General features: G+C 42.4%; 3 protein-coding genes across 5 annotated transcripts; 1 reads left to right on the forward strand and 2 right to left on the reverse strand.

Moving 5' to 3' along the window:
- Positions 1–1,019: 1,019 nt before the first annotated feature.
- On the reverse strand, positions 1,020–4,427 carry arl3l1 (ADP ribosylation factor like GTPase 3, like 1). The gene is made up of 6 exons (XM_047585883.1): positions 4,172–4,427; positions 3,235–3,378; positions 2,189–2,305; positions 1,859–1,909; positions 1,589–1,774; positions 1,020–1,408 (listed from the first exon to the last, which is right to left on the reverse strand). The coding sequence occupies exons 1-6, from the start codon at positions 4,187–4,189 to the stop codon at positions 1,361–1,363; spliced, it is 564 nt and encodes a 187-aa protein (XP_047441839.1). The 5' UTR covers positions 4,190–4,427; the 3' UTR covers positions 1,020–1,360.
- Positions 4,428–5,000: 573 nt separating this feature from the next.
- LOC125008589 lies at positions 5,001–8,108 on the reverse strand. The gene is made up of 8 exons (XM_047585882.1): positions 7,440–8,108; positions 7,217–7,324; positions 7,048–7,104; positions 6,902–6,943; positions 6,623–6,658; positions 6,244–6,510; positions 5,955–6,053; positions 5,001–5,256 (listed from the first exon to the last, which is right to left on the reverse strand). Exons 2-8 carry the CDS (start codon positions 7,266–7,268, stop codon positions 5,159–5,161), a joined length of 651 nt encoding a protein of 216 aa, XP_047441838.1. The 5' UTR covers positions 7,269–7,324; positions 7,440–8,108; the 3' UTR covers positions 5,001–5,158.
- A 1,161-nt stretch (positions 8,109–9,269) lies between these two features.
- On the forward strand, positions 9,270–18,947 carry rgs14b (regulator of G protein signaling 14b). Of its 3 annotated transcripts, XM_047586005.1 has the most exons (16): positions 10,043–10,187; positions 10,426–10,688; positions 12,729–12,750; positions 12,903–13,054; positions 13,175–13,267; positions 13,793–13,936; positions 14,023–14,181; positions 14,287–14,362; positions 14,491–14,564; positions 14,684–14,896; positions 15,170–15,246; positions 15,586–15,712; positions 16,146–16,227; positions 16,949–16,998; positions 17,497–17,587; positions 17,878–18,947. In XM_047586005.1, exons 4-16 carry the CDS (start codon positions 12,911–12,913, stop codon positions 18,153–18,155), a joined length of 1,608 nt encoding a protein of 535 aa, XP_047441961.1. In that variant the 5' UTR covers positions 10,043–10,187; positions 10,426–10,688; positions 12,729–12,750; positions 12,903–12,910; the 3' UTR covers positions 18,156–18,947. The 3 variants fall into 3 exon arrangements, with proteins under 3 accessions (XP_047441959.1, XP_047441960.1, XP_047441961.1); XM_047586003.1 differs by lacking the exons at positions 10,043–10,187; positions 10,426–10,688 and adding an exon at positions 9,270–9,477; XM_047586004.1 differs by lacking the exon at positions 10,426–10,688 and having other exon boundaries at positions 10,017–10,187.
- Positions 18,948–19,597: the final 650 nt, after the last annotated feature.

The following is a 19,597-nucleotide window of genomic DNA, read 5'->3' on the forward strand; positions in this document are numbered from 1 at the left end:
CAAAATTTTAGTCACCATGGAGATGACTCAATTACTCAACCAATGCTCAGTAATTTTCTGAACACTTAGCAAGTAAACCAGGAAGCATATTTTTTTTGTCCTGCGCCTACTCATAAATACCAGACCAAAAAACAAAGAGAGAGAGAGAGAAAATATATATTAATTTACATAATTTCATGAAGAGGAACAAAGCCTGGCAGCTGATGTGATTTCAGAGAGCTTTCAGATGGTTAATTACATCTCCAGAGAATAAAAAACAAAGGATCTATTAAATCCAACTGCGGAGCCAAAACACCAGAATGGAGGATTTAGCCTACACCAAGGTCAGTCTGAAGGACAAATATGTGAAGAATGACCACATAGGCGTGTGGGCCTCGGGCCCTGGAGCGTCTCTGACCGCTGTGTTGGTACCGAGAACAGTCTGAACAATATGAAAAAAAGAAACAAAGTATGGAGTAGTCACAGAATTAATATATTATACTTGGTAAGTGTCCCCGCTGACAATTAGTCATCCTCTCTGTGTGTAATTTCCCGCGCCGTTTGTTCGCCCGCACCTTGAAAAATGTGACACCTTGTCCCGCCACGCACGCGGCGCGAGGGCGTAATCGCGCACCGTCTTCCTCCATAACTCCTGCTTTTCAATTAGTCTCCCTGTCTCACCGTGCGGTGCAGGGCTCTTGTCGTCGTGCTGTGGAAATAAAGCAGGACGACAGCTGAGCAGGGGCGCATCAGCTTGTTATTGTTGCCCCTGTCACTCAAGCAGGGTGTTTACAGTCGCACTCGTCTGTTTCCTGTCCGTCGTTGGCGATTTGTAAAAACCATTATTTGCCCATTAGCGCGCCTGCATGCGCATTTGTTACGGTGTACGGCTGACAAAACGGCTAACACAAGAAAACAGACTGGCATAAATGACTAATTATTTTATTGTCAAAAAAAAAAAACTCAAAACACATACTTTACACTCGCACGGGACTGTGTAACTCTATAACTGACAGTTCTACACACGTTTTTTTTTTATTATTATTATTATTTTCCTCCGTGTTTCAGAAATCACAAAGATTCACCAGACGAAGACTCTTGGGAGGAAAATGAACCACAACACACATTTATTTTTGGGGACAGGACAATAATTAATAAATACCTACTTTACTTATCGTAGCTAAAATGCTTCTTTACATTAGCTACATTTGAAAAAATGTTCGTCAAAAAGGCGCAAATTGCAAAAACCAAATCGGTGAGGGGAGCTGAATCTGTCAGGTCGGCTGATTAAATGAATTTTTCTTTCTTTTCTTTTTTTTCTCAATCCTCATGTGGTGCCAGTTTTCACTTTCAGTTTGACTCCGTCGTCTGGGACGCCCGTTCACTTCTTTCTGTTCACGATGTTGTTGCAAATCCAGTTCATGCCATCCTGTCGAAATAAAGTGGAAACGGAAAACGTCACAGTCACTTTCAGAGATGAAGAGACCAGTCAAAGCTGTTTACTAGGCAGCACCTGAAAGCTGATTTTCAGCACAGTGTTGTTTCACCTTCATGTGGCTAATTAGGCCCTTTGTGAAGGAGAAATGAATAAATCAGAGTTTGGTCTGACCTGGACGCCCTCCCCGGACACGGCTGAGCAGGCCTGAATCTGCCACTCGCGGTCTCTGTACGTATGCAAGTTGAGCCCTTCAGCGATCTCGCTGGCGGGCGACGCCGTGGCCAGATCCTGCTTGTTGGCGAAGATGAGCACGGGAACGCCCTTTAAATTCTCCTCGTCGATCAGCTCAGACAGCTCCTGCGAATGAGGTGCGACTTGTGTCAGGAACTTTCCTTCCACAGAATCCATAAAAGACATGAGTGTGCGTGTACGTGAGCTCACCAGTCCCGTCTCCTCAAACCGCTTCTTGTCTGCGCTGTCAATAACGTAAATCTACAACACAACACAATGGAAAACATATGTACTGAAAGGTTTTTGTTTTGACTTCAGAGTGTCGCTGTCTGCATGTGAATAGAAAAATCTGTGAATATTAAAAACAGAAATATAGAAAAAAAATAGAACAAACACTTGCCACAGCTCCTTATAACTGATGAACATTCAACTACAGGGTAAGCCGAGTATTAACTCTTTGTGTGTTAATTACTATTACAGTTTAAGTATGTGGTTGAGCTTCAGGGTCAGGAGAAATTTAAAGTGAATGGGAATCCTCACCAGCAGGTCAGTGTGCTCCAGGTACTTTTTCCAGAAGGGTCTGATCTTCCTCTGTCCTCCAATGTCCCAAACGTTGAGTTTCATACCATGAGAGGCTACACTCTTTATATTAAAGCCCTGGAGTTAAAAAAAAAAAAAAAAAAGACAACAACACAAAGCTGGAGTCAGAGTGTGCTACCCCCTCCCTGCTGTTTGGCTTCCGCCAACTATAGAAAACATAGAAATATCTATAGAAAACCCGTTATGTATCGGTTTGTGATCGCATGCGTGCCCCGTGCTAATCCGTACCCGTTTTCTATAACGTAGTTGTATAACTACTGCAACCTTAGGGCACACCGAGGATAAGACTGGAAGGATCAAGTGAAGTGTATGTGTACACGTGTCAAGTCTCATTTAGCTTCGCGGCGACTATTTCCAGGTTGTGCTGAACCACATCCTGTCTGCCCGATGTCTGATGAGCTGTCACACTAGACCATGACCTGGGACTAGGTGTGCTCTCGCCCTGGTAGAGTAATGGTAGGGCATTGGATAACGATATTAGAGCTTAGATAACTGAATCAGCCGGAGACGATAACATCGGACCTCTCCAGAACGGCAGGATCTTCCTAGAAAATGCATGTGGAGCACACAAATCAGCAAGGTGGCGCGAGGCCACGGTTTAACTCGAGGTTACTCAAGGCCACGGCGGCACGATCTGACGTCCTCGCATTATTATTTCACTGATTAGGGGCCGGGGCCGCGCGTGGTGCGAGGCCAATCATTTCATTTCACAGTGTGTGTAAAAATCAAAGGTCGCCTGAATCCCATTACTTTGAGCAAGTGTATACGGGTCCAACCAATTAGATGCAACACTGACACGTTTTATAATGTTAGGTAACAGCGGCGTGAAAATACAGAGCCATTCAAATAAGAGAAATTCATCATCGTAAAAAAAAAAAGAGTTTCGGGTTTTCGCGGTAAGATGAATGTTTGTGTCACACCGTAATCCCTTTTTTTTTTCATTCTGATTAAGTGACTTTCCTTGAGGTTTTTTTTTTTCCTCTCACCTGCGTCGGAGTGATAGTGTTGACATCTTCAGAGGCGAGGCTTTTCAGCAGGGTGGTCTTTCCGGCGTTGTCCAGGCCCAGGAGTACTATCCTGACCTCCTGCTCTGTGGATCCCTTCAGCTTCTCTATGACAGAGAGTAAGCCCTACGTAGGGAGGCAGGAGGGTGGGGTAAAAAAAAAATAAATAAATAAGACTGCAGGCTTAAGACAGTACTTTTAGATAGAGGCCTGCTTATAGTTTCTCATTGGCTATTCAAATCAGGCCATTTTCTGTTGAGAAATACGTGAGATAATAACAAGATGAGAATAAGACCAGATTGTTTAGAAAAATAACCTCATTTCCAATGGTGTGCAACGTTGCTCTGTTCTAACTAACCCTGAATCAAAGAGTTTCAACCTGAAACCTAATGAAATCCCACTGACCTCTTTCTGATTTGTGGTCAGTTGCCCAACTTTACCCCACCCAGTTCCCTGCTCTGGGCCTACTGTCTACATGCACAGTCTATTTCTATAAGAGCGAATGTTCATTTAAGAAAGCACGGCCATTTATTAGAGCTGCCTGCATACGGCTCGATTCAATATATAATAGTGCACCGTTTAATGTCATTAGTCTGAAAGGTTGCACAACCCTAGACAGTACACAACAACCGCCACACTGCCGACAACAGGCCCCATCATTTGACTGAATGTGACAAAGAGGGTGTATGTTTTAGATTCCATTTAGGAGTGCAATATTTATCTTGAGTCAACACAACCCAAGGATTTTAGATAATCCATCGTGGCTCGTAGCTGGCTGCATATAGAAATACTGTAAAAGCCTTAATGGCTCATACTGAGCGAGTCACGGCGACCTGTGAGCAATGACTGCGTATCTTACACATACCCAAGTTCACATTTGGTTTTATAAGCCGTCCCCGCTCCAGATCAGGTCACGTACCTTTTGAGCTTCTCCCATGTTGATGGTGTTTCCTGTGGCTTGGCTGGAGGACTGCAGCTACATTCTCCAGTGAAGCGCACACAGGTGTGTTAGCTATCCAGGTGGCCCGGGTGAGCTGTCCAGAAAGGGTGCCTTCACCTCCGCCTTTTCTCTCGTTCTTCCCGTTAAACTTGAGTGGGTTAAGTTCTCTGTGTGTGTGTATGTGTTGGTAACGTCTACCTGGCCGCCAATTGCTCCTCAGTGTCAGTGTAGAGTTAGCAAGCAGGAAGAGGGGGAGGGTGGATGGGGCTGGGATTAGGAGGCCAGAATTAGCCATAGTCACCCATGCAAAGGCCATCCCATCCACCCTCCCCCCATCCTCAGTCCATCCCTCCGTCTCCACTTTGCAGTGGCTTTACCTGGATTATCCCTTAGCCACCTGCTATAGGAGGAAACTGAATAAACAGTCCTTCCTGACCCGCTCACACAGACGGATACAAAAAAAAAAAAGTTACCGCCATATGGCCCGAGATGAAAAATAAATGCAGAAAAACGAACGCAGTCAGAGTCGCACATGTACGCTCAACACACAAACTTCGGAGGATTATAGCATGTTAGTGCATTTAGTAATTCTGTGTTCAAAAGTCAACCATGAAAACCCCACATGCATCCCACTGCTGGAGACGACAGGATGGCATTACTGTCCTATATATCCATTACATGCCAGCCACTGCAAAGCTGCTCCGTGTGGTGTGCACTCCCGTGAGCGGAGCATTCAGCGGGATTAGTGTGAGCATGCCCATCCTGCGAATGGATTAAAACATCTCTAGGCTTTTTTTTTTTTTTTTTCCCCTCCCATCTCAACACACGAGTGACGCATTACACCATGAATCCACTCATACTTGCTGCCATAGACAGAGATAGACAGTTTTTTTTTATTTCTATGCAAAATGCTACAACATTATTTAACTACAGTATTCGTCATATTTGAATTTCGGATTTGAATTTTTAAGACTCTCTCGGCGTGAATGGAGGTGGAGCCGTAGAGCTGGTCTGTCCGGCCTGTGCGGCCTGTGCCCTCTGCTTCATCCTCTCTTTGTGTTTAGCTGCGGAGGAAAAGATTAATAATGAGCACTGGGTCGAGTCAAAGTCGTGAGCAAAGGTTCAACACCACAGTTAATATCGCTCTTACTGTAGTGTGAACATCCATCAACCAGCTCCCTCAAATGTCCTCTAATTATCAGTTTATCTGTTTGATCAAAAGTGTATACGTGACCTGCTAAGCTAACTGGTTTCTGCTTCCAGCTTCATGTTGAACATCCGGACATATTCAAATTCAAAAGAGTGAGCGTCCCATAAACTGAGAATATGGCCCTCACCTTTCGTTGCGTGTCATCCCTCCTCTTAGCTCAAGTTTCAAAATGTCAAAAATATTTATTTAAATTTACTTTGCTGTTCTAATCCTAGTTGAAAGAAATGTATTATGTCTTAGATGTCCTGTAGTTAGATTTACCACCTTTCCAGAGACTGGCTGTTTACCCATTTTTCAGTGTTTGTGCTAAGCTAATCCAATCAGCTGCTGATTACAGCCTTAATCAGTGGACTCTGTAGTCCACTGATTAAGGCTTTAGTCGTCATCAATATTCTCATCAAACATATTTTTCAAAATGATACTCATTCGCTTTTTTATACACCATGAATAACATAGACTTACTGTATATGGTGCAAGTAAATATATTTGATAAAAAAAAGAAGTGGTTGATTTCTTTTCCTTTAGCACACACGGCCTAAGTTGAGCTCTTACCGTTGTCCCTTCGCAGCTTGTATTTCATGGCCAGTCCCATAATCACAACCAGACCCAAAGCTGAAAGGCCGCAGATCACCAGGATGATCAGGTTGTTGTCTGGACAGAAATGAAAAGAAAGACCACAGACAGACAGCAGAGCATTTTAGGAGGTGATTACTCATATAATAAAATGCTCTCAGCGTTACGGTTTCTTCATTTTCAATTTCAGACACTGCAAAATGTGCCTTTGTCTGGCCTTTGGTTAATGTTTGGTTAAATTCTGAATAACAGGGAGGTGTCCACTTACTATTTACATTGACCTCATGTGGCTGAGACATGAAGATGCCACATGTGCTGTTCACAGAGCAGACGTATTTGCCTTTGTTAGACGAAAGCACGTTTTCGATCACAAGCTTCTGATCCATGACTTTAAAGTCTTTATCTTCTCCAACGCCTTTCCCGTCCTTGGTCCACGTTATCCGAGTCACGTTGGGAAGGTCGTAGACACATGTTAGAGTGATGGCCGCTCCCTCGTTCACAGTGGATCCAGTGGTGTTCACTGTCACTTCAAAGGCTGATGGCCAGAGGGAACATTTAAGCACCAGTGGTAGAGTTAGAGAACCGGATAGGTATCGCTTTACGCATTTCAGAGCATTACCACAGATAAGGATATTTTCACACGTTACCTCGTGTGCAGTTTGAGAGAATCTCCCATCGTATTCCTTAAAAGAACAGTAAACAAATTCATCATACTCAGCATTTAAATTACAACGAAGCATACATAAAACATCTATGTATATATTTTAGGTTAAAATGCTACATATTGTGCCCACTCCAACTCATTCTCTTAATTTAAGTCAAAGAGAATGATGAAATTCATATAGTTTACATGAGTTTACTGAGCTCCTGTGTATCTACTGAATCATACTGTAAAATAAACAAATGGAAATAAAGACAGGACTTACCATCCTCACACTTAGTGGCATTTTTACAGTCCAAACAGGAATCTATAGGGAAAACAAATTAAAAGATATGGGAAAAAAATACATTTCCTACGCATCTCATTTGGCAATTTATTGGCTGTGTTAGCTTTTTTTTTTCTTCTATCCACCTTCAGTGGGGTCACATCTCAGACATTGGACAGGAAGACATGTCAAGACAACATCAGCTAAAATTAGAGAACACAGAAGAGAATACATTGCCATTAGTGAAAGTGGAATATTTGGCACCAGAGAATTAGACATATATATTCAGTTGTAAAATGCTAAGTGGCTCCTTACCCATGAGTAGAAGACTGAACAAAATGCCCAGGGATATCTGTGTCTTAACCATTTTTTCCTGTGGCAGATTGAATGTAGAACTGTTCGAGACCTGAAAGAGGTGGAACTCTAGAAAGGAAAAAAATAAAACACTCACATAAATTAGGAGCTGTTAATTTCATACTAATGGCACACTTTACTTTACTATATATGTATTGCAAGGATCAAAATGATATTATTTTACCTGGTCTGTCCCTTCTCCCACTGGCCTGAACGATGTCCTGTTCTGCTTTGCTTAAACTAATGACATTCGCACCGGGAAAGGCACAGCAAGCTGATCATAAACACTGATACAGATGCAAATAAATGAATTCCTGGAACGTCACCACATAAACAATACGTGTGTGTATGTTTTTGGTGATGGAAGTGAAAGCTTGTATTTAAAATTAATACATTATAAGGTTAAAGGGTGGGATTTTCTTTTTTTAAATTTTAACGTGTTGCAAAAATAAACAGTTGTGAAGAAGAGGTAGACATATAAATACTTATACTGAGAAGCTGAGGTAACCTGTTATCAGGGAGACAGTGGTTTACTATGCAAACTTGCCACTGCCTCTGCACTAACCGTGTAATGTCACATTATTCTATTAGGGATAAGTTTTATTAGAATTTTGGGGATAAAGTGACTGGATATTAAGAATCAAAGCTTGGTCGTACTTCACTATCTTTTATCAAAGTCATGCATGGCATTCATACACTATTTATTTACATGGTGGCCACTAGAGGGTGCTGTTGATCACCCGTCTTCTTTTTTCATAAAGTTTCCTCATTCAGTTGTTTTTTTCTTTTTTTTCACAGCATGCATTGAGAGTAACACAAATAAATTGAACACATGGCCAAAAAATATGATGTGGTTAAAACCGTGACACTCACAGCATAAATGCAATTGAGAGCTTTAATGAAACCAAACGCGAATGTGTTTTGTGAAATGAAATCTAAGACAAAATGCATGGTGAATATGCAAACGCTGCCCAGAAAAATCTATTTTGGAGATTCAAATTACCTCAGAGCTTCAGTCAACCTAACTCAGTACACAGCACAGTCTACATGCTATTTTCAATGTGGTTTGTGTTTCCTGTTTTTAAATAACTTCTTTGTATTTACTGTGAGCGGGCATGGTAGGGACTATTTTTTGATCTTCTACTGAACTGTTGAAGTGAACTTGTTAAAAGGAAGATGTGCGGGAGAACGTCAACCACTAATTTCCCCAGCTGCAGTCAGTCTATTTTTAGGGGAAGTAACTTCAGACGTTTGGGTCCTAAAGAGCATTTTAAAATAATAATCGTCTGGAATAACTTCCCTTTAATTTCAGCAGTTTTCCTACAGACATATCTGCCCGTATTCTGTGCTAGTTACAAGCCTGATGAATTAAGTTAGTAAAAGTGTCAAAGAGTTGAACTTGATTATTAGTATTGTGATCATAGAATGGTGTACATGTTTCACTAGAAGTTGTCCCCTGATCCTTCACTAATGAAATGCCATTGGTAGATTAAAATACCTGCTTGTCATATACTAAATTTATGAGAATGCCTCTAAAACAGTGACCAAAGTCTGTATGCTAAATATTAGCACATCACCCTCAATGGCTACTGCAACATACCAACATTAATATCATGATAAAATGAAGAAAGTTTTGAAAAAAAAAATGGTGAAATTAAAAGTGAGGGACACTTGCTCTTGAGCCTTAAATGCCTAATATTTATTGGAGCACATGTTTCATATTGTGCTTGTTGCTTATTTTGGTAATAACACCTCGTCTGGCACCACTTCTCAAAGGCCCACTTCTTAAACTTTAATATTGTGGCGTGACATTCACAGCCAACTAAATGTTAAATAAACGCAAAACTTCAAGACAAATATGTTTTATATAAGTTGCACAAAAAGCCCAAAGAGCCTAACGTGACCAAAATTGCTTTGCTAGTAGGCTAATGGTTGTTATTAGCGCCCAGCTAATTACGTCAGATTCATTAAACCGTCCGGCCACACCTGGAGAGTGGCTTGTGCGCATGTCCGGATTTATCAAAGATGGCAGGTGTTAATTGATTCGGGCCTGTTTTAACTTCCAGCGCGAACGTGGAGGTTTGTCATTTGCTTTACGGCGTGTTTCCTTTCCCCCGAAAATGGTCGCTCTCATCGGACTCTACCACAGGTTCTCCCGCCTGGTAAAACTTGCAGCACTGAAGCAACAGCAGGGATGTGACAAATGGTTCACCGTAGTGAAGGTAGGTATGACAACCTGGCTAGCAGGAGTAGGTGAGCATGGGTGGTTGTAGTTAAACTCGGTCTAAGTTTAATCACCGTAGGGACTCTAATATTTGAATTACGAGCACCTGCGCCCAAGACATCATGACATTATCTGGTTTATTATCATTTAAAAGTCAAGTGTTTAGAGAATACATACCAGTCAGTCTACTTCGTTGTCTTTCTTTTAAATTACCTTGTAAGTTTTCTTTTAAAAGCCACAAAGCTATGACACACGTCTAGAAACGAAACTAAATGCATTTTTTTTCCTTTTGTTTTTTTGTTTTCTTCTGACAGTGTGTATTTTATAATGGCTGAAAGCTGCGTTAAGTAACTGAGCAGTGACTGTTCATCAAAACCAGAATGAGCATGTCTGCCTTGTCTGTGTCCCCACATCACAGTGTTTCTCAAGAGGTAGGCTGAGAACAGTTTGATCATAGTAACCATACTTCCTCTTTTGTGGCTTGTTGCTATGGCAAGACTTCCCTTCCAGGCAGGAAGTGACAGCAAGGACCCAAATGATGAGCTTTTGCCGTGTATGAGTGTGCATCGAGTTTGGGTGGAGCACTCTGCTGTGTCCCCTGACACCGTGCACATCGGCTGAATAAGAGCTCGTTTTTTTTTCAAGTCCGGCGTCCAGGCCACCATGGCGAAGAACTGCGATGCTTTAGGGATTCCTGTCGGCCACATGGTGAGTTGGCACCACCCGTGTTAGGCTGGGTCCCGTGTTCTGGCTGTCCTGTGGGTCAAGTGGTTTGTGTATGTGCATGAAGTGTAATATAAGCAGCTTTAATCGTCCTCATGTAGTGGAGTTTCGCTCGAGTGTGTGTCTATTTAAGAGGAAGCATCTGGAGTTGGGCACCACAGAGTTTGTAGCTTTGCAATCAACCTGAGTGCCAGTTGGAGTTTTTTTTTGTCTCCTTTTATAGTCTTATCCTATAGCCTCGCTGGTCTGCTTCGTAAGTGTGCTGTTAATACCAAGACCAGAGGATCGAGAGTGCGGTGGAGCGGTTGTCTTGTGTTGGCGTGTATTGCCCGTCTCCTCTCCCTCGACGCTGCCTGAACCAATGGGGCCGTGTGGCTACAGTTGGTTGCTACTGAAAACAGGCTGGGCCTTCCTGAGCCAGAAGCAGAAACTGAGCCATGCCTGTTGGCCAATCTGTCATGTGTAGGCTGAGTTGGCAACAATTTTGTAAGTGTGAGACTGTTGCATTTCTTGAAATGGTTCTGCTCTGCAAAAAGGTGTGAAAGTATCTATAACTGTGTTTGTTTTTTTTTTTTTTTTTTTTTTTTTTTTTTAAAGCCCAGAGGTCCAGGATGTTGCTGCAGCTTAGAAAAGCGGCTTCCTGGTTTTGCATTTGGTATAAATCGAAATAAACCATTACTCACCGCTGTTGCACTCTTTTCCTGCATAAACTGTAGGTGCATGCCTATTTCTCCTTTTTAACGTGACTTTCTGAAATCGAAGGCTGCGCCAGTAAGACGACGACGCGTGTGTTTCTTAGCCTAGCTGGTGCGAACGGTGGATTGAGTTTGTCTGAATAAGGCCTGAAAGAAGTATTATTTATTTGCACGCTGGCATGGGATGTTTGGAGGACGAACTCGCACAGTGTAGCACAAAAAAAGTAAAGAAGTGGCGTCACAGACGAGCTCACACCTGCAGAAACCACCAGCCCATTTCAGCCTTATATGGTCAAAAATTTGCATTTGTCGCGCGCTTGTTGTCAAGAACAGAAGTGCAGTGGCACACTCGCTGCTTGCACCACTATATATATGTATCATCTCACTAGAAAAGTCAGTGTTGTGGCTGCATCCCTCTTGTGTTTAACAGTGGTCGACCGTCTGATGCTCCACTGTCTTATACACTTTTAATTGAGTGCAAGTTTAGATTTGTGTCTTGAAGGGTTTCGTAGATACGAGCTTTAGTCCCTCAGATTTACTGTAGATTTTTGTGTCTGATTAATATACTGAGCGAGAGCAGCCTTAAATTACCCAGCAGTCGCCTCGGGTTCATTTGAAGTGGGTCACTCTAGGAATTGGGTTAAAATAAGTTTGTGCGAAGACCGTGACATAAGTGAACCTGTGGCGTTGATTTATATCTTAACCAAAACAGATGATCAGGAAAACTGACAAAGCTGAGATGTCGAGGCCGAGTCTTCTTGCACAGAAAGATCTGATAAATACCAAGAACAGAGGCATGATTTAAACAAAGATAACAGCAGAGAACGTCACTGCACCAGGCCCTAAACCAGGAGACTTAATTAAAGTTGGTGGGCTTGTTTGTAATCAAATGTCACAGATGGTGAAAATCCTATTTTCCTTATTTTCCCTTAAATTTAATTTGAGAGTAGAGCGTTTCATTATAAAACGCAATGAAACGTAGTTTCTGTGATCTCAAATTTATCTGAATGACTTAAAGAGTGTGACATTTCCACCACAAATGTTGACAACGTTACTATATTTACAAACCTTATATCCGCCCCCCTCTCTGGGCGCAGGCACAGCTCAAGACGAACCTACTGAGACAGACTCGCTTGCATTCACACCTCTGGGCAATTTCAGAATTGGAACCCACAAGTCTGTGGACTGTGGGAGGAAACCAGAGCCCCCGGAGGAACTCTAGACAGAAGCGCACATCAACACGCTGTCCGAAGCAGCCTCTCCCTGTTTAAACAACATCTCTGCATAAGTGGATTCTCAAGCAGTAGCTTTCTACTTGTGTACATTCGGGGATCAATAAGTTGGTATCTTGATCCCCGGGTGACATGCTCGTGCGCACACAAACTCAGATTTGTGTCCATTACTGGCAAAGTGCCTGAAGTGAAACAGAAAGAACTTGTATAAGATGTGAATTCTGCTTTGAATGAACTGAATGAGAGCTATTGTCATCAATGTTGAAACCACTTCCTGTGAAAACAGCCTTGGCTGATTGCACTACAGTTACATAGAGAAGGAAAAACATGCAGCTGCTGTTCACATTTCACTTCCTACATGCATGCCAGTGCACCGTAGTACAGTACGTTATAATGCTCTGAATGTCTCAACAGTCGATCTGAATGTACTTAAAGTAAATGTAATGTTCTGTGCTTTATATTTGACGGTACAATCTATGAACATACATACAGTTATTACTTCTGAGTTACTCTAAAGTATAGAGTGATAAAACCAGAGACTAAAAGCCTCCGTTTAAGTCTTGTAAAGTTCCCTGATCCCTTTGTTTGTCTGTCCACAGAGCCAGGCTGTGTCAGATGGAGGTAAGCATGAACAGTCTACGTGCACACTGCTAGACGTGTGCATCTCACAGTTCTACAGGCCGAACATGCCCGTGCATGAAAATACGTGATTCAGGCTCATTCTCTGTCAAGCTTAGTGCTGATAAATGGGTGTGTTTGTGTCTGTGTTTCAGAATTGAACATGTCTGCGCGGGGCTGCGGAGGCAGCAGCTCCAGCCTTCCAGGGACTCCAGGTGGAGAAGCCAGCCCCACCAACAGGGTCCTGGGCTGGGCCGTCTCGTTCGAGAAGCTGCTGGAGGACCCCAGTGGTGTCGCCTACTTTACGGTGAGACGCGCTCGGCGGTCCAGGAGCGATTTCTACTGAATTCTCACAGTGTGTGTCTGCCTGCCACGTGTGTTCAAACTGTGTGTGTGTGTGTGTGTGTGTGTGTGCGTTTGATCACAGGCCTTTCTGAAGTCTGAAGTGAGTGCGGAGAACATTTTATTCTGGCAGGCTTGTGAAACGTTCAAAAAGATTCCAGCCACCAACTTGGACAAGGTATGAAAACACTTTTTACTTGGTGAATTAGCTTCATTTGCATATTTTTACAGATAAGACGTTAGATGTTTAGAGTGAGTAGTGATCAGCAGCTTCCTTTACATGGAAGCTTACTAGACTCAACGGTATATTAGTCATCTTTAAGTAGAATTAATAGTTAGTTCCTGTTGACTTTAGGAATAAAGGAAGCTGTATTTCAGCTATAATTGTCGGTGGTCGCTTGGGATGCTTTAAAAGATAACATCCATTTACTTTGTGTCTCTCAATTGTATGAATTGTATGTTAAATGGGCCGAGAAGAGCAGATAAAAGCTCAGCTCACTGAGAAATAAACCGCGCTTTAGAAACTTGTATATCTTGCTGTGATTTCATTCTTGCGACAGGAAATGCTCAACTGAAATCCAGAAGGTAATCATCCCGATGTGTCATTCTTGTCGATGTCCCAAAAGTTTATGGTTACGAAAGTTGAGATCGTGTTTTATCTTCAGGATGATTCAGTCTGACTGAGCTGTGTCACTGTTTCCAGCTAAAAGCAGAAGCTCGCTCCATCTACAACACCTACCTGTCCGACAGCGCTCCGTACTCGGTCAACATCGATGACACAGCCAGGACAGAGGAGAAGGACCTGGAACAGCCCACTCCTGACATGTTTGACAAAGCTCAAGCACAGGTTTATACACATTCTTATTTCAGCTCATGAATATCGTGATTAATTGTTGGTGCCTTAGATGACCGTGTGCTCCGGTTTTTTGTTAGATATTTAAGCTAATGAAGATGGACAGCTACCGGCGCTTTGTGCGCTCCCCTCTCTACCAGAGCTGCACCTTGGCATGCGTAGAAGGCAAAGCTCTACCTCAGACGTCTACCGAGTCTACACCTAAGGGATCCTGGGAGAATGTGACCACCAGAAGGCCTGTAAGTGATAAGTGATGGACTGAGGGCCAGGGAATGGAAAAAAGCATGCGTTTCTTTTTGGAGGTTTGCAGCAATAGCATTTATTTTATAATGTCTCTCCAACAGAAAATGAAGGCCGACTCTAACAGCCTGCCAGGTGGGAAGAGTGCCTCAGAGAAACACAAAAGAGAGTCCTGGGGAGGTAGTTCCTGTTAAATGGTTGTTCTTGTGCTTCTGTGTGAAGTCTTAATGAACATCCTGTGACTTTGCTCTTTTGTCTCACTTTTTTTTTTTTTTTCCTGTTCTTGTTCTTCCCATCAACGACCACAGAGGCTTCCAACTTTCATCTGTCGGTCAAGTCGACCAGCAGTGTGGAGCTTGGTGCCCTCTACAGGCCGAAAGAGGTTAGTACATTTGAAACCGGTTGAGATTATGGAAACGCAGTGTTTTGAAGCAGACAAAACTGATTCATAAGAATACATTCATATTCAAGAATATATATTTTTCATTTCGATCTTTGTAGAATGGCCGCTCAAGTCCCCGCATCTCTGAGCAGGGTGGTGGAGCTGGCATGCGCCTGGAGGGGGGCTACTGCTGTGTCTACCTACCTGACGGCAGCGCCTCCCTGGCGCCCACACGCAACGGCCAGCCCATCAAAGACATGCTGACTAGCCTGTGTGAAAAGAGAGGCTTCCCACTGAAAGATGTCATCATTTACCTTCATGGCAAGGATAAGGTGTGTGTGTGTGTGTGTGTCCCGTCCTATCTACAGCACCAGCTGTAACTTAAAATCAGGCTTCTCAAAGACCTGTAACACGCTACAAAGACGTTTTAACGGGGAGTCGATAGAAATGAGCGCTTGGTTCCTGTTTTAACAATCTTTCACTACCTCATCTACTCTCTGTTCATTTCTGGAACTTACTGTAAAGTGTTTGATGTTGATGCTGACGTCTACAAAAAAAAACTCTCTCATTTCTTTGTGTCTGATCCATTGTTGCTCTCTCCACAGCAACCCTTATCACTGGACCAGGACTGCTCCGTGCTGAGAGATCAGCAGGTCTCTCTAGAGCTCAGGGTGAAGTTTGCGTGAGTCATTTCTTCGCTTCCTTTTTTCGTGTGTGCGTGTTTTTTTTTTTTTTTTTCACTCTATGCAGGATTTCGCACCCACATCGTCACTACAACATGTCATGTCTCACCATATTAGTCCTTCTGTTAACATGAGTCTGGCTCTCCAGGCAGAAATAATTTCAGTTGCCAAATTACTTCAGATTCGGATTTCCTTCTTAGATTTCATTGGTTGGCAGGTTTCTTAGTGAAGACACACTGTGTTGCTGCACTGCTGTTCCACTGTTGTTTTTTCATTCAGTTTGAGTCACTTTGAGAGAGAGAGAGAGAGAAGGTCATTGAAATCTGTGTATGTTTCAGGCTGGAAATTGCCTCCACTGGTAAAACAATATGCATCATGGTGAAGTCTAGTAAGACACTGCAGGACGCCCTCTCTGCAGTGATGCAGAAGCACCATCTCAAACCACAAGAGGCTGTGGTCACCATGGTAAGTGGTGGAACAATAATGTGTAGCCACAGTAGTTATTAATGCGAATAAATGACAGATTAATTATTTTCTCTCAGTAGTGAAGGAATTACACAATGAATCACTTTTCTTTTGTGATCTGACATTTCAAAACCACTTTTAAAGAAATTTAGTCCCTCATCTGGCTCCGTTTCCTACATCAGCCATTGCTAGGCAACAAAAGCGTCAATGCCCTTTTTAATATTGAAATAAAATGTGTTATTTTGATGCGAGTACTGACAATTGAATATGTTACATTATTTTGGTAGAGGAGCAGGTAATGAGATCGCATCATCAAATGCAAGAATCTGTTATTTACCCTGGGTAAATATCCACACAAACTGCTGCGAGTGATTGTCTGGGTGTGCGCGCGCCTGACTGGAATCCTTGATTTTTATTTTTCTTCTCGTTTCAGGTCGGAAGCGACGAGCCCGTTAATATGAGTGGCAACGTGTTCAGACTGGCCAATAAGACCCTGCGACTCGACAAAGCCAAAGGTTAGCTTGACCTTTCGAAAGCTTCGGCTTTAATTTGAACCAGGCAGAATCGTGTTTACACCATTTAAACTAATGCGCTACAAGTCTCGGTGAGAAGCACAAACAGCCACAGGATGGAGGGAAACCTGACGAGTAACTGAAATCAAAGTTTAATCAAATCAGCTGAAGGGAGAGTGCTTCTCTCCATCAGCTGTTGGTTGATTGTTTGGGCGATACATCGGCCTCGGCCTCTTTACTCGTTTAATTGTTAATGGGTTCAAGAAGGTATTCTGCATTTTCTACCTCCCACTCTCTTGTAGCAGGAAACAGGAAGTCTTCACTGTCCACATTACTGGTTTCTCTGTGTCTGCCTCCATGTTCCCCTTTCTCTACTCTCTCTCAGTCTCTGTCTGTAACGTCTGAGTCCATTGGGTTTGTTGAGTGCCGTGTCACTTTGAGTTTACTCACGTCATTTCCCAATCACTAAGAACGAACTTCACTTTGGAGCAGTGCTCTCTGCTTGGGCTCCTCTCGCTGCAGTGGATTTGATGAGAGTGGTTGTATCCCATGAGGACCAATTGAACTCTTGTCCACATTATTTTATGTAGTTGTTCTTGGTGTTAAACACAATAGAGACGTTCTGTTGGACCGTCAGCTGCTCACTGACAACTAGAGTTATATATATTTTTTTTTTTCATTCGTTTATTTTATTCTTTTTTCATTTGTCTTTGTGTGAATACAGGTAAAGACTCGACCAACGTTACCAAAGGCAACAGTTCTTCTGTAGCACAGGTGAGCCTAACGGAAAAGAGACTTTGGATTGGTTCTCATTTTAAGTTGCTGCCTTAGTTTAAAATAAATATTTACTTTGAAGCACCAGGCTTAGGACATGAGTTTAGTCTTAAAGCTTCACTAATTATAAAAGCTTATGGTAAAAGGGCAGTGGAAACACTTGTTTTGCAAATCCTTGTCACTGAAGAATAATTGCATATGGCAAGACGACACTTTACAAGAGTTACAACTCATTCATAAAACACCTTTCACTGGAAATGCGTACAAAGTGTGATTGTACTTTATCTAATTTTCAGAAATATACTTTTATTTATAATACTTTTATTTTGCGAATTGAAACGTATACAACATTTTTGTTCCATTGCAAATGGAACACCATGTGTTAGGACACAAATGCACCAGGGCTTTTGGACTAAACTTCTTGAGACAGACACATTTTTTTGTGAATAATGCTGTGAAGTTGCACATTAACATTTCGGTGATCTGTTTTTATCATAGACAGGACCAGTGAGCGCAGGTCTGGGGTCTCAATCATCACCGCAGCCGAACAGACCCAGGACTCGGCCCAATAAGAACCGCGAAATGGACGGTAGGACACCTCAGCAGTATCATGTAAACGATGACCTGTCAAGATGAGAACATTTATTTATTTTTAAGCAAATTTCACCACATGTGCATTTGGAGCTTTGTGGAGCTTTCGATCGTTTCAGTCTTTCTGAACAGAACCAAAAAATATTTTAAATTTCCAGAAAATATTAAATGTCTCATTATAAACTTGACAATATACAAAACTATTACTATTACTATTGGTCAGATTAAAACAGCACAGTAGTATTTATATATTTATCTGAAAGCGGTGTCATAATTCTTCTTCTTCAGGGTTTCTGGACATGTTGACGAGGGCTCAGTGTTGCAGGGTTGACGACCAGAGAGGCCTGTTGACCAAAGAGCAGCTGGAGGTTCCTTCGTTCCTGCAGCTGCGCTTAGACCAGGAGCAGGACACGGGCGAGCCCGGTGCGAGCAGCTCATCCACTGACGAGTCCAAACCGGAAACTGAGGCCGAGGCGTCTTCAGCTTCAAGTTCAGCTTCAGAAGCGGATAAAAAGGCGGCCTCCACTGGGTCGAAATCTAAAGACATGAGGGAAACAACAGTATGAAAGTCGCATTTAAAGACATTATCAAAAACTGGGTCTCACAACGCTGGGTTGTGAATGATGTCCGAAGGCGAAAACCCAATTATTTCTAAAGCACTTTTAATAATGGTTACCTAACCTATAAGCTTGTAGACGGCAGGGCGCTCATTGTCTGCTGCTCTCTGCCTTTTTAAGGCAAAATGTAAAGAAGAAGAAGAAGAAGAAAGATCATGGCAAGCATTCATAGTGTCATTAAGAAACACTACGGATCCTTATTGGAATATGTTTGCGATGAATTGTTTGATGCACCCAAAAATGTGTGTGTGTGTATGTGTGTGTATATATTAAAACAAAAGGTAGTTAAGTTAAACTTTCATTTACCCTTCACACTGTTGCTGATGTCACAATATCACTTCACTTGTGTTTTGAACTCTAAGCTAAAATGTGTTTCTGTACAGGAACAAGTGACTGTCCAGCAGAGGCTTTTTTTTAAAAAAAAAAAAAAAAAAAAGAAAGAAAAAATTGTTTTGCACAATCGTGTTTTCTTAATTCAGCTTTGATCAATCAGTGTTTTTATGCAGATTCGTTTTTAATATTTTTCATTTGTGTGGTTTGTTGCTGTGTTTCTGGCACTTTGCTGTGATGGCACTTTGAGAAGCCTTGGTCGAGTCCTGTTTTCCTGTCAGCTAAGACTACTACTCAGGGTCCAGAGCAATAATTACAAATGTGATGCCGCAGTTAGTGAAACCGATGCTGTGATATTTTGCAGGGTGTATAACTAAAGAATTAAAGTGTTTTATGATATAAGTACGATCACCTTTTCGTCTCTGTCTGCGTTTGTTGTGAAGAAAACCCGTCAGGTTTCAGCTTATTTTTCCCCAGTGGAGATTTTTGTGTTGGATGAATCTCAGGTCAGTTTCTGACTTTACAAATGCTACGTGATTTGGTTTTGTATGTCGTTTAGCCAGAGCTCCCAGTGGACTGCCTCATGACTCATGCGGAGTACAACAAGTCTGAGCGTTGATTACCTTTATTCATGCATGTGTCTGGTAGAGGAGATGCTGTCCTGTAATGACTTCATTTGAGCACAGTGATGGGGATCGTCGCTGCGCCCTGATTGGCTCTGGGGACGGCTTCCCGACCAATGACCAGCTTTAAATCTCTCGTACTTGTTGCTGGAAGGTGATTCCACTTGAGGAGTCTGAAAGGAACTGTGTGTTTGGCTGTTGCATGGGTTAACAAATGCGATGAGTCATAGTCTCATCCACATGGATGATGTCAGTAGGATACAGGTTTCAGAGTATGTGGCAACATACGCTTTTGGAAAGCACGTCATTCCCTACTTTACCTTTCACACCGTGACCTTGTATGAATGGTTGTCATTGAAATATAAATGTTAAGAGCTGGATTAATGCGTGAGTGTGTGATACCTGCTTTTAACACCCACGGCTTCCGCTGCCAGGTTG

The sequence above is a fragment of the Mugil cephalus genome, chromosome 5 (assembly GCF_022458985.1).
Source record: "Mugil cephalus isolate CIBA_MC_2020 chromosome 5, CIBA_Mcephalus_1.1, whole genome shotgun sequence".
NCBI lineage: Eukaryota > Metazoa > Chordata > Actinopteri > Mugiliformes > Mugilidae > Mugil > Mugil cephalus.

Excerpts from the sequence above, each read along its gene's own strand:
- rgs14b (XM_047586003.1), top strand. The coding sequence starts at position 9,376 with ATGGTCGCTCTCATCGGACTCTACCACAGGTTCTCCCGCCTGGTAAAA. Across the intron at positions 15,247-15,585 it reads GAGCTCAGGGTGAAGTTTGC|GCTGGAAATTGCCTCCACTG; the intron begins GTGAGTCATTTC and ends TGTATGTTTCAG. Across the intron at positions 15,713-16,145 it reads AAGAGGCTGTGGTCACCATG|GTCGGAAGCGACGAGCCCGT; the intron begins GTAAGTGGTGGA and ends TTCTCGTTTCAG.
- LOC125008589 (XM_047585882.1), bottom strand. The coding sequence starts at position 7,268 with ATGGTTAAGACACAGATATCCCTGGGCATTTTGTTCAGTCTTCTACTC. Across the intron at positions 6,659-6,901 it reads TGCCACTAAGTGTGAGGATG|GAATACGATGGGAGATTCTC; the intron begins GTAAGTCCTGTC and ends TGTTCTTTTAAG. Across the intron at positions 6,054-6,243 it reads ACATGAGGTCAATGTAAATA|ACAACAACCTGATCATCCTG; the intron begins GTAAGTGGACAC and ends ATTTCTGTCCAG.
- arl3l1 (XM_047585883.1), bottom strand. Across the intron at positions 2,306-3,234 it reads ACACTATCACTCCGACGCAG|GGCTTTAATATAAAGAGTGT; the intron begins GTGAGAGGAAAA and ends TTTTAACTCCAG. Across the intron at positions 1,910-2,188 it reads TGGAGCACACTGACCTGCTG|ATTTACGTTATTGACAGCGC; the intron begins GTGAGGATTCCC and ends GTTGTGTTGTAG.